At 47.3% G+C, this 15973-nt stretch overlaps 1 protein-coding gene across 4 annotated transcripts in view; it reads right to left on the reverse strand.

The window, feature by feature from the left end:
- Positions 1-15973, reverse strand: part of DDX11 (DEAD/H-box helicase 11) — a 40162-nt gene that overhangs the window by 1241 nt on the left and 22948 nt on the right. The window contains exons 11-27 of one of the 4 annotated variants that reach the window (XM_011283741.4): positions 15706-15858; positions 15007-15053; positions 14589-14668; positions 13636-13680; positions 13455-13522; positions 11884-11922; positions 11506-11617; positions 11255-11386; positions 10644-10756; positions 3074-3146; positions 2664-2767; positions 1849-1998; positions 1492-1560; positions 1277-1377; positions 773-857; positions 368-446; positions 53-207 (exon numbers count right to left, since the gene is read on the reverse strand). In XM_011283741.4, the coding sequence (XP_011282043.1) occupies positions 53-207; positions 368-446; positions 773-857; positions 1277-1377; positions 1492-1560; positions 1849-1998; positions 2664-2767; positions 3074-3146; positions 10644-10756; positions 11255-11386; positions 11506-11617; positions 11884-11922; positions 13455-13522; positions 13636-13680; positions 14589-14668; positions 15007-15053; positions 15706-15858 (1605 nt within the window). Of the gene's footprint in view, positions 1-52; positions 208-367; positions 569-772; positions 858-1276; positions 1378-1491; positions 1561-1848; positions 1999-2663; positions 2768-3073; positions 3147-10643; positions 10757-11254; positions 11387-11505; positions 11618-11883; positions 11923-13454; positions 13523-13635; positions 13681-14588; positions 14669-15006; positions 15054-15705; positions 15859-15973 lie in introns of those variants that run through there. The other 3 variants (XR_002159466.3, XM_019834354.3, XM_045061255.1) reach the window with 3 other exon arrangements.

Consider the following 15973-nt stretch of genomic DNA (forward strand, 5'->3'; position numbering starts at 1 on the left):
TAGATCTCAGGGGTGGGGAGGCTCTCAGGGGGCAGGGTAAGGTAGGACTGACCTTCCTCATAGCAGCAAAGGCAGGGCCAAAGGTGGCTTTGACCTCTACGCGGTCTCGGATCCAGGCTGGCAGCTTTCCCAGGACAGGTGGGCGGGCATACCGGTGATCCAGGAGCACTATGCTGGCAAAATCCTTCTGGTGCCTGATGGCCCTGCCTAGATGGCAACAGAGGTTGGGGCTTCTTGGTTAAACCAGCCTCCACCACAGTGTCTATTGTGTCCCCCCAACCTCAAAGAGCAGTAAAATCCCTCTTCCCTGTCAACTCATTCTCCCACCATCCATCACCAATATCCGCAGGAACATTCCCCGGCCTACCTATAGATTGGTTGACAGCCTTCATACACAGATTCTCCACCAAAGCCTTCCCTGGTGGGGGCTGACCTGGGATTCTGGGCTGGGAAGGGCAGAGGAGATGATCTATCAGTATCTTCTTGCCTCCTTCTTAGTGTTCTGAGAAAATTATACTGCCAGGCTTTGGAGCAAGAACAGTAGTCTTCATGGGCACAATGCCAGCAGCTGATATAACAGATGAGATCACAGAGAAGCTCAAGAGGGTAAGGAGGTACATCCCATCCCCTGGAGCAAGGCAGGAAACACTGGCACACATCAGCGGGCAGTGGGAGGTCACAGCTGTACCGCCCTGGTATCACAGTCCTAGAGGCGACAGAACTTTCTCCCCAGCTGTCCCCTCCCATCCTTTGGCACGCTGAAGGTACTCACAAGAGTCTGATCCAGGTAGGCCATCTTCTCTTGTAGCTCTGGAGACTTGATGTTGGGGTAGGGCATGCCTACCATAACTACACACCTAGCATGGAGGGAACATGAGGCCATGGCATGTGGGCAGCCAGGCCTCCATCACATCTTCAAGGGCCAGAATATAGGACCCGGTCCTCACCACGCATCCTCAGCTGCTATATCCAGCACACCTTTGCCCCCTCAAGCTGTGCTCACTGGCTCTGCCCCTCCCTCCCCACCCTGTACCTCCACCTCGAGTGCATTTTCTCAGCTAAGAAACCCAATGCAGGCCACGTGAATTGAACCCTGATGATCAGCCTAACTTCCACCTGGAAGCAAAGGGCCGAAACACCTCCCCATACAGCTGAGTGACCTGAGCAGTCAGCCAGGGTGCAGACTCAGATGGCATCGGCTTCCAGGCAGGGTCCCTGCTATTTGGAGTGAGGGGTGGTCGGTGTCAGAGCCCAGGAGACGAGACCCACAACTTACCGGCCAAGGTCGTCAGAGAAGTTAATGCCTTCACTCATCTTTCCTCCAACCACGGAGAGGAGCAGAGCACCTGTCACCGCGCCTCCTGCATGGCCACAGCACTGCAGGAGACAACAGCCCAAGCTGTGGAGCCAGAGCTTGGATGCCACCCAAAATATCTGCAGCTGCCAGCTCCAGATGTTCTCTGGGCCCAAGGCCTCAGTTACACCTCTTACCTTAATGCACCTGGAATACTCCAGCAGCACCTGCTCCACCTGGTTCGCTCTCTTGGGTTCCTGAAATATCTGAAGGAGAACAGACAATGTCTCCCAGGAAAAGGTTTCAGAATGCATAGGTCCCAGGTCTGCTCTCAGCCCTATGTTTTCCAGATTGGGAACCGGAGAACCCCACAGAGTAAGGGGCTAGAGAGAAATCCTGTGGGAGGTGACGAGGTGTTAGAAGTGTTGGGAGTAACTAACAGAAGCCCATATGTAAGCCTAACATTCTGGTCTGACATGCATGAGAAATCCTAGCAGGAACCCTGGGTACCACTGACCTCACAAGTGGGAGTCCCAGATGAGGGGGTCACTCACCTTTTTCCTGACAGCCAGGCGGGCCAGCAGACCACTCTTATCCCAGTGGGCATGGACCTGGCGTTGGTACTCATAGGAGGGGAAGAAACAGACCACCCCTCCAGGGACCACATTGCACAGGTTGTAGAGAATACGACCCGTCTCATCCATCTAAGGAAAGAAGACAGAGCCCTCCCTGAAGCCATATCCGAACAATGCTTCCTAACCTTGGGACTCAAAACCAAGTACAGATCCAAGGGTGACTACGATCGGGGAAGAGAAGTGTGGGCCCAGAGGCCCCTGGGCAGAAATCAACAGACAGGAAGGTGCCACCCTCTCACCACACACACACACCCAGCTGATGCTTCTGGGGAGTGTACCACACACATCACAAGGCCAGCACTCCAGAGCTAATAATCCTGCTGCTGGTGTGTCATGTCCTCCCTGCTCCAACTCCCAATGCCCACTGCGCCATGAAAACCCCAGGCAGCCTCTAGTGACAAGCTCCTGACACCTGCATCCCTGCCCAAGGTGGGGACTGATGCAACCAAATGGCAAGAGAATGAAAGGAAATGAACAGCTTCCTCATCAGTTTCGTCCTGAAGGAACACCTTGAGGTTTAAGAAAACTTATTTAACAGTCCAGGGAGTGAGGGGAGGGGAACGCTCAGACTTCCCCTGATAAGCATCTAGATGGACACCAGCCATTCTGTTCCAGCTCTGTGGTGGAAGACCCCAGCACCTGGACACTAAGCACTGGCCAGAGCACCCACCACCCCAGAAACTGCTCTCCTGCCCTGGCAGAGGCTGTGGTAAGGCAAGCAGGCTGGTACGAACCATCTGAGGCAGTTCTCTCTTCTGGTATGTGAACTCCAACTGCTGGCTGGAGGGCCCACTGCAGATGACGAGGGGCAGGATGTTGTCTGGAGGGATCACATGACCTGCAGAGACCGAGGAGGGGCTATTCTACAAGGAAGTGTCCAGAAGGAGCATTCCGCAACCTTGTCTTCCATGCTAGGAGAACAATTCCAACACTCTGCCACCTGCCCTGCTTCCACAGCGCAGGTGGGCGGGACTCAGACCTCTCCCACGTAGGCGGAGGGACACAATGCAGAAGCACGGGGCTAAGTAAGCTCGCCGGAGAGCTGGCAAAGGGAGAAGGTCCCACCTCGTGGCCTCCTCAACTGTGACAATAAGCTGCCAGAGTGTGACACATGGCCCATTCCACCCTGGCCATGGATTCTCACCACAGGAAAACTCCACCACTCGCTCAGCTTCTACCCCAGCACATGCCAGCAGCTGCTCCCGAAAGTCAGACACCTGCAGACCACAACAGCAAGGCTCCATGAGCTCCCCGCAGGCCTGAGCAGGCAGGGGCCTTGACAGGGAGGGGGACAGAGAGAAACACTCCGGGGAAGACAGAAGTCTGGGCTCGAAGGCAGCAAATACATGGGAACAGAAAAAAGAGGTAAAACGTAAGGCAGATAACAAATTGGCAGATAACAAAAAGGAAAAAAAATTACTGATACCCAGTGTTGACAGTCTCACTTAAACTGTGGAAATACCAGGAACACCTGGGTGGCTCAGTCGGTTGGGCATCCAACTTCGGCTCAGGTCATGATCTTGCAGTTTGTGGGTTCAAGCCCCACATCGGGCCCTGTACTGACAGCTCAGGCCCTGGAGCCTGCTTCAGATTCTGTGTCTCCCTCTCTCTCTGCCCCTCCCATGCTCATGCGCTCTCTCTCTCTCTCTCTCTCAAAAAATAAACATTAAAAAAAAATTAAACTGTGGAAACACCAAAGGGAATCTGGTAAACTGGGCACAATGGACCTTACCCCAGCCCATGCCCACAAGATCACCAGTGGGCATTCAAAACAAAATACACATTGCCAGGCCCCAGCCCACACCACTGAATAAGAACCTCTAGAGGGAAGATAACATGTATTGGCATTTCTAAAGAGCTCCAGGGTTTATTCAGTACTCACACTAAACATCAATGGACTAAATGTTTCAATCAAAAGACACAGGATAACAGAATGGATAAGAAAACAAGATCCATCTATATGCTGTTTACAAGAGACCCACTTTAGACCTAAAGACACCTTCAGATTGAAAGTAAGGGGATGGAGAACAATCTATCATGCTAACGGTTGACAAAAGAAAGCCAGAGTAGCCATACTTCTATCAGACAATCTAGACTTTAAAATAAAGACTGTAACAAGAGATGAAGAAGGACATTATATCATAATTAAGGGGTCTATCCACCAACAAGATCAAACAATTGTAAACATTTATGTTCCAAATGTGGAAGCAACCAAATATATAAATCAATTAATCACAAACATAAACTCATTGATAATAATACCATAATAGTAGGAGACTTCAACACCCCACTCACAGCAATGGACAGATCATCTAATCAAAAAATCAACAAGGAAACAATGACTTTGAATGACATACTGGACCAGATGGACTTAATAGATATATTCAGAACATTTCATCCTAAAGCACCAGAATATACACTCTGTTCAAGTGCACATGGAACATTCTCCAGAATAGATCACATACTGGGACACAAATCAGCCCTCAACAAGTACAAAAAGATCAAGATCATACCGTGCATATTTTCAGACCACAACGCTATGAAACTCGAAATCAACAAGAAAAAACTTGGAAAGATAACAAATATTTGGAGACTAAAGAACATCCTACTAAAGAATGAATGGGCTAACCAAGAAGTTAAAGAGGAAATTCAAAAGTACATGGAAGCCAATGAAAATGGTAACACCACAGCCCAAAACCTCTGGGATGCAGTAAAGGCAGTCATAAGAGAGAGGTATATAGCAATCCATGCCTTCCTAAAGAAGGAAGAAAGGTCTCAGATACACAACCTAACATTACACCTTAAAGAGCTGGAAAAAGAAGAAATAAATTCTAAAACCAGCAGAAGCTAGTCAGTTTGATCAAAAAGAAAAAGGACCCAAATAAATAAAGTCAAGAATGAAAGAGGAGTGATCACAACACAGCAGAAATAAAAATAAGGGAATATTATGAGCAATCATATGCCAATAAAATGGGCAATCTGGAAGAAATGGACAAATTCCTAGAAACATATAAACTACCAAAACTGAAACAGAAAGAAATAGAAATTTGAACAGACCCATAACCAGTAAAGAAATCGAAGTAGTAATCAAAAATCTCCCAAAAAACAAGAGTCCAGGGCCAGATGGCTTTCCAGGGGAATTCTACCAAACCTTTAAGGAAGAGTTAAAATCTATTCCCTTGAAGCTGTTCCAAAAACTAGAAATGGAAGGAAAACTTCCAAACTCTTTCTATGAAGCCAGCATTACCTTGATTCCAAAACTAGACACAGACCCCACTAAAAAGGAGAACTACAGACCAATTTCCCTGATGAACGTGGATGCGAAAATCCTCAATAAGATATTAGCCAACCAGATCCAACAATACATTAAAACAATTATTCACCACGACCAAGTGGGATTTATACCTGGGATGCAGGGCTGGTTCAATATCTGCAAAACAATCAATGTGATGCATCACATCAATAAAAGAAAAGGACAAGAACCATATGATCCTCTCAGTAGACGCAAAGAAAGCATTTGACAAAATACAGCATCCTTTCTTGATAAAAACCCTTAAGAAAGTAGGGATAGAAGGATTATACCTTGAGATCATAAAAGCCATATATGAAAGACCCAATGCTAATATCCTCCTCAGTGGGGAAAAACTGAGAGCTTTCCCCCTTGTCAGGAACAAGACAGAGATGTCCACTATCACCACTGTTATTCAACATGGTAGTGGAAATCTTAGCCTCTGCAATCAGACAACACAAAGAAATAAAGGTATCCAAATCGGCCAGGAGGAGGTCAAACTCTCACTCTTGGCAGATGACATGATACTCTATATGGAAAACCCAAAATTCCACCAAAAAATTGCTAGAACTGATCCCAGAATTCAGCAAAGTGGCAGGATATAAAATCAATGAACAGAAATCAGTTACATTCCAATACACCAACAATGAAGCAATAGAAAGAGAAATCAAGGAATCGATACCATTTACAATTGCACCAAAAACCATAAAATACCTAGGAATAAATCTAACCAAAGAGGTGAAAAATTTATACACTGAAAACTAGAGAAAGCTTATGAAAGAAATTGAAGAAGACACAAAAAGATGGAAAAAGATTCCATGCTCCTGGATAGGAAGAACAAATATTGTTAAAATGTCAATACTACCCAAAGCAATCTACATATTCAATGCAATACCTATCAAAATAACACCACCACTCTTCACAAAGCTAGAACAAACAATCCTAAAATCTGTGTGGAACCAGAAAAGACCCCGAATAGCCAAAGCGATCTTGAAAACCAAAGCAGGAGGCATCACGATCCGGACTTCACGTTGTATTGCAAAGCTGTAATCATAAAGACAGTATGGTACTGACACAGGAACAGACACTCAGATCAATGGAACAGAATAGAGAACCCAGAAATGGATCTACAAATGCATGGCCAACTAATCTTTGACAAAGCAGGAAAGAATATCCAATGGAATAAAGACAAGTCTCTTCAAATCATCTTGGGAAAACTGGACAGCATCATGCAGAAGAATGAACCAAGACCACTTTCTTACACCATACACAGAAATAAACTCAAAGTAGATGAAAGACCTAAATGTAAGACAGGAGCCATCAAAATCCTGAAGGAGAAAGCAGGTGAAAACCTCTTTGACCTTGGCCGCAGCAACTTCTTACTCAACATGTCTTCAGAGGCAAGGGAAACAAAAGCAAAAATGAACTACTGGGACCTCACCAAAATAAAAAGCTTCAGCACAGCAAAGGAAACAATCAGCAAAACTAAAAGGCAACTGGATGAAATGAAAGAAGATATTTGCAAATGACATATCAGATAAAGGGTTAGTATCCAAAATCTACAAAGAACTTATCAAATTCAATACCCAAAAAACAAATAATCCATTGAAGAAATAGGCAAAAGACATGAATAGACCTTCTCCAAAGAAAACATCCAGATGGCCAACCGACACATGAAAAAATGCTCAACTTCACTCATCATCAGGGAAATACAAATCAAAACCACAATGAGATACCACCATACACCTGTCAGAATGGCTAACATTAGCAACTCAAGCAACAATAGATGTTGGCAAGGATGCAGAGAAAGAGGATCTCTTTTGCATTGTTGGGGGCAATGCAAGCTGGTGCAGCCCCTCTGGAAAACAGTATGGAGGTTCCTCAAAAAATTAAAAATAGAACTAGCCTATGACCCAGCAATTGCACTACTAGGTATTTATCCAAGGGATACAAGTATGCTGTTTCAAAGGGGCACATGCACCCCCATGTTTATAGCAGCACTATCAATAGCCAAAGTATGGAAAGAGCCCAAGTGTCCATCGATGGATGAATGGATAGATGTGGTATATATATACAATGGAGTATTACTCGGCAATCAAAAAGAATGAAATCTTGCCATTCGCAACTACATGGATAGAACTAGAGGGTATTAGGGGCGCCTGGGTGGCTCAGTCGGTTGAGCGTCTGACTTTGGCTCAGGTCATGATCTCACAGCTCGTGAGTTCAAGCCCCGCGTCAGGCTCTGTGCTGACAGCTCAGAGCCTGGAGCCTGCTTCAGATTCTGGGTCTCCCTCTTTCTCTCTCCTGCTCATGCTGTCTCTGTCTCTCAAAAATAAGTAAAATAAACATTAAAAAAAAAAAAAGAACTAGAGGGTATTATGCTAAGCGAAATTAGTCAGAGAAAGACAAATATCATCTGACTTCACTCATATGAAGATTTTAAGATACAAAACAGGTGAACATAAGGGAAGGGTAGCAAAAATAATATAAAAACAGGGAGGGAGACAAAATATAAGAGACTCTTAAATATGGAGAACAAACAGAGGGTTACTGGAGGGGTTTTGGGAGGGGGGATGGGCTAAATGGGTAAGGGGCACTAAGGAATCTACTGAAATCACTGTTGCACTATATGCTAAGTTGGATGTAAATTAAAATAATTAATTAATTAAAAAAATTAAAAAAAAAAAAAAGAGTTCCAGGGTTTTCACCTATTGAATTGGCAAAAATCCCAAAGTGTATCCCTCTGTAGGCACATACACACAGTGCTGGTGGAAGAGAGAACAGTACAGCTCCAGCTGGGGGGGAATATGGCAATATTTAATAAATCAGATGTATTTTTATCTTTCAACCTGGCAGCCCCCCTACCTAGGAGTCCCCTCTGAGCATACAGCTCCACAAACCAACCCATGCACAAGGATACTTCCTGTGCAGTGATCCCCTTCAGGAGGGGTCAGCTGAAAGCATCACGCTGGATCCTGCCAGCGCAGAGCTCCGCGGCCAGCAAGAGGCGCACAGATGGCGCTGGCTACTGAATGGCGTGCCACAACACACTGGTGACTAAAAACCAGTTATGCTTTGATGTAAAAGACAAAGGAAAGGAAAAAATAAGTACATATATTTGCTTATTTCTGGAGAAAAATAAAATGAAAGCATAGAAAGACTAGGAGTAAGAAAAATGATAACCTATGGGCATGGGGAACAGGCTGGAAATGGATGGAAGTAAGACTTCCTGAATGCATCTTTTTTTTTTTTTTTTTTTAATGTTTGTTTATATTTGAGAGAGAAAGAGACAGAACATGAGCTGGGGAGGGGCAGCAAGAGAGGGAGACACAGAATCTGAAGCAAGCTCCAGGCTCTGAGCTGTCAGCACAGAGCCTAATGTGGGGCTCAAACCCATAGATCATGAGATCATGACCTGAGCAGAAGTCAGATGCTTAGCCAACTGAGCCACCCAGGCGCCCCTGAATGTATCTTCCATGCAGTTTTGACTTTTGAACCATACAGGTGTTTACTTATTTTAAAAATATAATTAAGTCTAGGGGCACCTGGGTGGCTCAGTTGGTTGAGCAACCGACTTTGGCTCAGGTCATCATCTCACAGCTTGTGAGTTCGAGCCCAGCGTCGGGCTCTGTGCTGACAGCTCAGAGCCTGGAGCCTGCTTCGGATTCTGTGTGTGTCTCTCTCTCTACCCCTAACCCACTTGCATTCTGTCTCTCTCTCAAAAATAAGCATTAAAAAAAAAAAATATATATATATATATATATGTCTAAAATGAAAAATCAAACTCTAAAACTGAAAACACATGGCAACAAAGAAAGCCTAACTCTCTGTCACATTCACAACATAAGCACACAAAGCAACGCCTGACTTCAAGTGACTTCAGATACTTAGTGACCATACATCCTTAGTAGGATATACCTAAGGGCAAAAAATAAATGCAAAGAAATGAAATTTCATCAATAGTTTATTGTTAGAATAATACTGTATATGAAACTATTTTAGTATATCTTAAGTGTATTACGGGACGTAGCAAATAAGTAGTTACGTCAATGTAATGAGAAACCAAACATTCAGCTCAAGAGAAAAGACATACAGTGTAAGGTCAAATAACTGACTGATGTTCATTTAGAAATATCAATATGGACTCATGGTTTTTTAAAACCATTTTCCCCAGTCTACAAGAAGGCCTAAAAACATTTATAATCCAGGAGTACCACAAACACCCCAATACCCAGATATTGGTTTTTAAACACCAATCCCCAATAAAAGAAACCAGGTTATCTTAGAAAAATGAATGATCCCAGATATGGGATAAAGAAGGCATAAGGTGGCTGGGATGTTTCACCTTGCCAGAAAGCAAGAAAGCATCCCAAGGCTAGTGGGGCCTCATCAAGGACCAGAGGCAGCACGTCGGGCTCTGACAGGCCAAGTTTGAGACACCTGGGCATTGAAAGCAGCAATGACTATAGATGCTTTTAATACATGAACAAAAATATACAAGTCTATAGAAAAGAAAGAAAAGTTGGAAACTAATAAAGCAATGGGGGATTCTAGCGGCTGAGGTTAGAAACGAATGACTGCGTGGGCGCTGAGGAGCCTTCCACCAAAGTCCTGGGCTAGGTGTACCTTAAGGACAGAACCACTGTGCAGAGACGTGGTTCTGTTTGCCACTGTGTTGCTTAAAACAGAGAAAGACTGGAAATCACCTAAATATCTAACAAAAGAAGAGTAGTTCTATAAGATATAACATATTCATGTAACAGAAAAAAACACAGCCAGAGCATGGTGGAATAAATACATACTGCTGACAAGGAAAAATGTCTATGACATTTGTTGCTGAGTGAAAAAAGCAAATCACAGCAACAGCATGTAGAGATACAGATTTTTGTTTTTAAAATATGTATGTATATTTGTAAAAATTATGCACACAAAGACTAGTATAATGATATACACTAAAATAAAATCTTTCGCTGGTGGAATTATCATCTATTTTTTTTTTTCCTGCTTTTGCTGGTCTCTGCTTTCTACAACGAAAACATAATACTTTCCTAAATACGTGTGTGTGTATATAAATTTATAAAAGAAAGGAAAGGTCGTATCTATGGTGGGTATAAGGAGCGAATGGCACTAAAATGGGGGCCTGAAATTCCAGAACGGCTATCTTTGGGAGAAGTGCGGTACCTAACCTACAAAAGCACCAAATCAGCAGCCATGTGCCTCCCTCCACCCCCACTGCCCACTCCACCCCTGCCCCAGGCTAAAGGCCCAGGCATGAGACAGCACAGCAATGCCACCTGGTGGACGCTGCTTGGCCTGTTCAAGCTGACCCCTTTCTGGTTTGGGGGCCCACTGGACAGCGCCTCTTCCCCCGTCCCTGTCTCATCCCAGCACTCGGGGCACAAGAGGCTGGGTCTGGTTCCCTTACCGGCTGCATGGTGCCGCCTGCAATGACCACTGCCCGGCATTCCTTCACCACTTGGGCAAAGTGCACGGCTGGATTCAGGAGCAGGAATTTGAGGCTGCTCAAACTAAGACTTCCTGAAAAAAAGACAGAGCCAGCTGGGGAAGGAGGGGGTGGTTTGCAGGCAGGCCGAACAAAGACTTCCCTGAGTCTGAGGCAAATGGGAGCTCAGTTGTGTCCATGAAGGAGCCACTAGATACACCACTTTCCCTTTTGATTAGATTCCATTCAAAGTGCAGGACAAGCCCGAGGCAGACAGCACTACCAGCTCCTTTTGCACACGAAGACTGAGGTTCAGAGTGATAGACACAGCTTGGAGGTGACGGAATCAAGACTCAAACCAAAACTCACATACCTGTAACCAGTAGGCTATACAACTTCTCTTATAACCTGGCGTGAGATGCCAGCCTCCCTAGTGCCTCACATCCCTCCTCACCGCACCTACACCAGCCCACCCAGGCTACAGAGGACCAGTTTTCACCGCCTTGTCTCCTCGTCCTAACCCAGAGAGGTGCAAGGTAGAATCTTTTCATGCTTTGGTTTCCCCGCTCCATGCTGATTCCTCCTTGGACTACCTTGGCGGTTCAGGATGACCCTGCCATCCTGGTTGGCAGTGGTGAGGGCTGCAAGGAAGCCTTCGATGTGCATCAGCGGGGAAGCAGACCGTGGCACCCTGGCCTCTCCCTCATCTCCATGGGGCACGGGAGCTGCACAGAGCAGAAGGAAGACAGTCTGGGACAACAGATGAGGCAGGAGAGGAGTCCACGCGTGAGGGATGGATATTCTTGGCCCCCACCTGCAGCCCTGTCTCCCCCTCTTGACTCACTCTCGGTCAATGCGGGCTGCAGGCTCTGTAGGAAGTGCTGGAACCCAGCCAGTCTGGACTGCTCCCTGGAGGATGCAAGGACTGTGCCATACCTTTCTGTGAAGCCAAAGAGCTGGGACGGGGAGAGAGAGCACAGGGAGGAATGAGGGTGCAGCAGTGGGAGCCCAGGCTGGAGGTTCTGCTGCACCCCACACAGCCCACAACTTGCCCCCCAACACAAGGCATCTTGGCACCCCCACCTGACACAGCAAGCAGCCCTGCAGTAAGAAGGGAGCAGGGGTGACTTGGGGCTCCAAAGGGCAGGGGAGAGCAAGGTACTGGGAGAGCAGGAGGTGGGGTGCTGTGGAGCCTGGCCAGACCCAGGAAAAGAGGCTGTACCTTTCTGCTGACCATGCTCTTTTCACAGTAGCGCCGCACCTGCAAAAGCAAACCACCGCAGGCACATGCAACAATTAGGCTGGAAAAAAAAAAAAAAAAAAAACACCACCTTCCAAAACCCCAGGGAGCATGATTCATTGACAGCTCCTGAGGAACCCAGCCTCCTTGTGGCCAACCGGGTCAACCTCCTTTCTGAGGTCACTCCTCTCCCACCACCCCCACATACAACACAGCGCTCTCCCACAAGAGCAACCTTCATGCACATGGCCTCCTCACTAACGTCTGCATAGCCCCAACCCTCTCTAAAGGTTCCTGGTGACAGGTCTTCTGTGCTCTTCAATATGACAGCACCTAAGATGAAGCCTGAAAAGATTAAGAGTTTAAAAAAACACATACGAGCAAAGGCACAGAGAGGGTAAACCTTGGGGCTTGTTCGGGGGCCCCAACAACACATGTTGTTCCAGTGTGTACAACATGTGCAGCTTGGAAAGGAAGACAGGGAGTTGAAGCCTTTGAAGATTTCTAAAAAGGGCACTATCTTCCAGTGAGGACTCACCAGATGACAGTGTAGGAAAGATTTGAGAAGGGACAGAGAGTGAAACCAGGAAGAGCGGAAAGGAGGCGAGAGGAAACGAGCCGGCCCTGAAGTGGCAGCTGTGGGATTGGAAAAGCGGTGGGAGTTCGAGTGCTCCTTCCAGCTCTGAGGCCCGGCAACTGTTTGGATGCGGGACCCAAAGGGAGAAGAAAGGCATCAAAATGGCCTCAACCGGTCAGATGGGGTAATGGCAGTGACCGTGATCAAAACAGGTAAGCTGGTTTGAAGAAAAATGGGAAGGCCGGAGGGAAGCAAGCAGAGTCTCAAGGCCAAGCCAGGGCTCACATGCTGCCTCCCACACCAGGCACCATTTGCTCACTCATGTATGGCTAGTACATGTCGTCCTGGGGAAACCTCACCCAGCCCTGGTTTCCTCTAATTCTGAATGGTGATAGTACCTCCTACCGTGGGGTCCCAGAACCTGGTGCACTGCCTGGACACAGCAAGTGCTCTGTATTTTTAGTAATTTGGAATCGCTAAGTTGTGAGTCAAGTGATGGCAGCAGTACCCCAAACAGTAGGTCTGGAGCAGGCAGACACCTGCGGCTGGTGTGCAAGGATGGGGGCGGGTCACACAGAGTGGCCCAGGGAGTGTTCTCAGCCACCTCAGCCCAATAGCAGGATGGTGCTCACAAAGCTGACCTGCTCTTTCTAGTCCAGGGCAAAGACTGGGCCAGAAGAAAGATGGAACGAGGTAAAGGACCTGGGAGTTTCTATCTGTGCTTACATGGTAAATGAAAGGCAGTTTTTCTCACCAATCCCTAGGACCCTTCACTCTGGATTGAAGATTTTTTTCTTGCTGGCACTTTAAGGGTTAATTACAAACATCTATGCTGTAGATCCTCAGACTTCTAGACTGACTCACAACAGAAGAAATTTACTCTTTATTCCTTCCAGTCTTAACACAGTGCTCTGCTCGCAGGTGGCGGTAAGGATAAGGAAACTGGGCGCTGACACAGAAGGGGGAGAACCTCTACCTTGAACAAGTTGATGTTGTCGATCTGGCTCTGAAAGAGAAAGTCATTGATGGTCTTCAGCTCTGTCCCTAAGGATAAACAAAGAAGGGCCTTGGAATCCTTGCTCTGAAGACCACAGGCCCAGAGGTGAGCTCAGAAACGGCTCAGACCATCTCTGAGTCTCTGAAAGCCGCCCTCTTACCTGTTTGCGAAAGGCTCTGTGTGTTGGGATTTTGCTTAATGTTTCCTAAAACAGAATTCAAGCAGGTCAGGATGGGGATCCTCTGCCCCCCACCCCCATCCTCTCACACATTTTGTGTGTACGCTATTTGATGTACTCATCAAATAAGAGCATTCACATGTAAACAGGTTTTTTGTCATTTATGGCACCCAAAGAACCCACTGAGAGGGTGGGAAGCTCTAGGAAGCCTCAAAATCTAACCCAAGTTTGCATATGGAGCCCAAAGCCTTGTTATCTCATTCTTTTCACACCTCCTCCAAGGAGGCTGGGGCCAAGGGACCACCCACTTTACGCAGGTGCAAAGAGTTGTCCAGGCTGCACAGTGGCCAGTGGCAAGGCAGAGGTGGAAGGGAGGAACACCGACATTAGGCAAAATCCCTCCAGGGGAACGCCGCACTGGTTTTCCAGAACTTTGGTTTCTAGGAAAGCCTTCAAATGACAGCCATATATATAGCAAAGGAAAGGGTAGGTGACACAGAATTGTGCAAAGCAGTATGGAACCTAGAGCCAGAAGCCTCTAGTCTCTCCTACTAGGTTCATGAAGCAGAGGCAGGTCACATCTCTGAGCTTTAGTTGACTCCTCTGTCAACAACAGTGAGTGTGCCCGTGCAGCTCTCCTCACAGGAGCACTCCAAAGTAACGTCACCCGTTTCTATTACACTATGCTGTTATTAATACCTGAGAAGTAAGGTCTGGCAAAATAAAAAGGACTCAGGGAAATATAAACTAGAAACCTAAAAAAGGATCTACGGTCAGACAATTCAACAAAGCTATGAAAAATAAGAATCTTCTAAATCAATGGCCAAGACAATTCTTGAGGACACAGAAATCCCAGGTGTCCTGACTGGCATCCAGAGAAGGGACTGCAGCAAGCTTAGCAGGCCAGGGGCTGGGGTGGGCATAGTGCTCCTTACCTCCCAACACAGTCACAAACTGCTCCAACAGATACAGGAGCTGTTTAATGTACATCAAGTTCTTGGCCTTCAGACGCTTCCTGAGGAGACACCAACGGACATCAAGTGGTAGCACTCCCCAAGCTGCTTCCCTTCCAAATGCCCCAAGTTGTGGCCTTTCTGTCCAGTGTCTTTCAAGGTAGACCACAGTGACAAATATGGTCCCAGAGAAAAAGGCTGGCCGTGGCCCAAGGCCTTCACAGCCAGCTGTTGTGTCCCAAGCACCCTCGGCCTATGTGGGGTACACACCACCGTGAACAGGAGGTAAACAGCACCCTGGCCCACTCGGTGTGGTGCCTGGACCAGAGATGGAGACCCAAGTGCCTTCTCCCAGAGACTGAGCAGGATTTCCCTTCCCCCTCAGGAGGCAGTATCTTACCCATATCGTTCCATATACTGGAGCAACTGGGAATGGGCCTGGCAGAACTGGAGAGAACAGAGAACAGGTGTGAAGGCGGCCCAGGCTCTGAGCAAGCAGCCTAGGGCTGTGCCAATGATATCTTAGATCATGCCTAGAAGATGCTAGCCAGGACACCTCATGGGAAACAACCAAGGTGAAGAGAGCAGCACACTGCTTATGCCCCCCTGAATTTCAAGAGTTCTCAACGTTAACTAGGAATACCAGCCTGCACAGAGGCAGCGTGGGGTTTCACAATACTGTGTATGCTGCATGGCACAGAGGAGATAATCGATAAATAGTGGCTTTCAGAAATACTGAGAACCCCTCAAAGCAACAATATTGATGTCCAACCATGTGAGGACCCTGCTTCCCTCACCCCACTGTCCTGGGTTATAGAGGACTGGCTGGTACCACCCTGGGCTGGAGGGACTCAGGATGACATACGCCAGTGAGGAACAAGGAAATGAGTCACCTTGTCTGCGCTGGGTGCCAGCATTTCTAAGATCTGGGTCCCCGTAGTTCTAGCCAGTCCGCCCCTGACGAGGCCACTGCCTCGACTCAGCGCACCCTTCCCCACGCCATTGCCAGGCGAATTCCAGGTCTAGGCACTTGGAGAGATGATCCACATCCCTCTTCCCCACAGCAGGCACTGGCCCAAGAAGGGAGAGGCCGACCCACCTGGGAACCGCTGACCTCTGCACTGTAGATGCCCGTGATGGTGTCAATCAGGTTGTGAGCCTCATCAATGACTACCACCTGTCCCTGCAGCCGGATCCCTGCAGCCTGGCGGGTGGCCCCGTGCAGCAGCATCTGGTAGGGCAGCACCACGAGCTGGGAGGAGGGGGCAGCCACCTGAGCAGGGCTGGGCTCCTTGCCACAACAGCCCCACCTGCTCTAAGCTCCTGGTGTGAGTGGTTTCATTTCCCAACCAGAATACGTGTAGGGG

The sequence above is a fragment of the Felis catus genome, chromosome B4, assembly GCF_018350175.1.
Source record: "Felis catus isolate Fca126 chromosome B4, F.catus_Fca126_mat1.0, whole genome shotgun sequence".
Classification (NCBI taxonomy): domain Eukaryota; kingdom Metazoa; phylum Chordata; class Mammalia; order Carnivora; family Felidae; genus Felis; species Felis catus.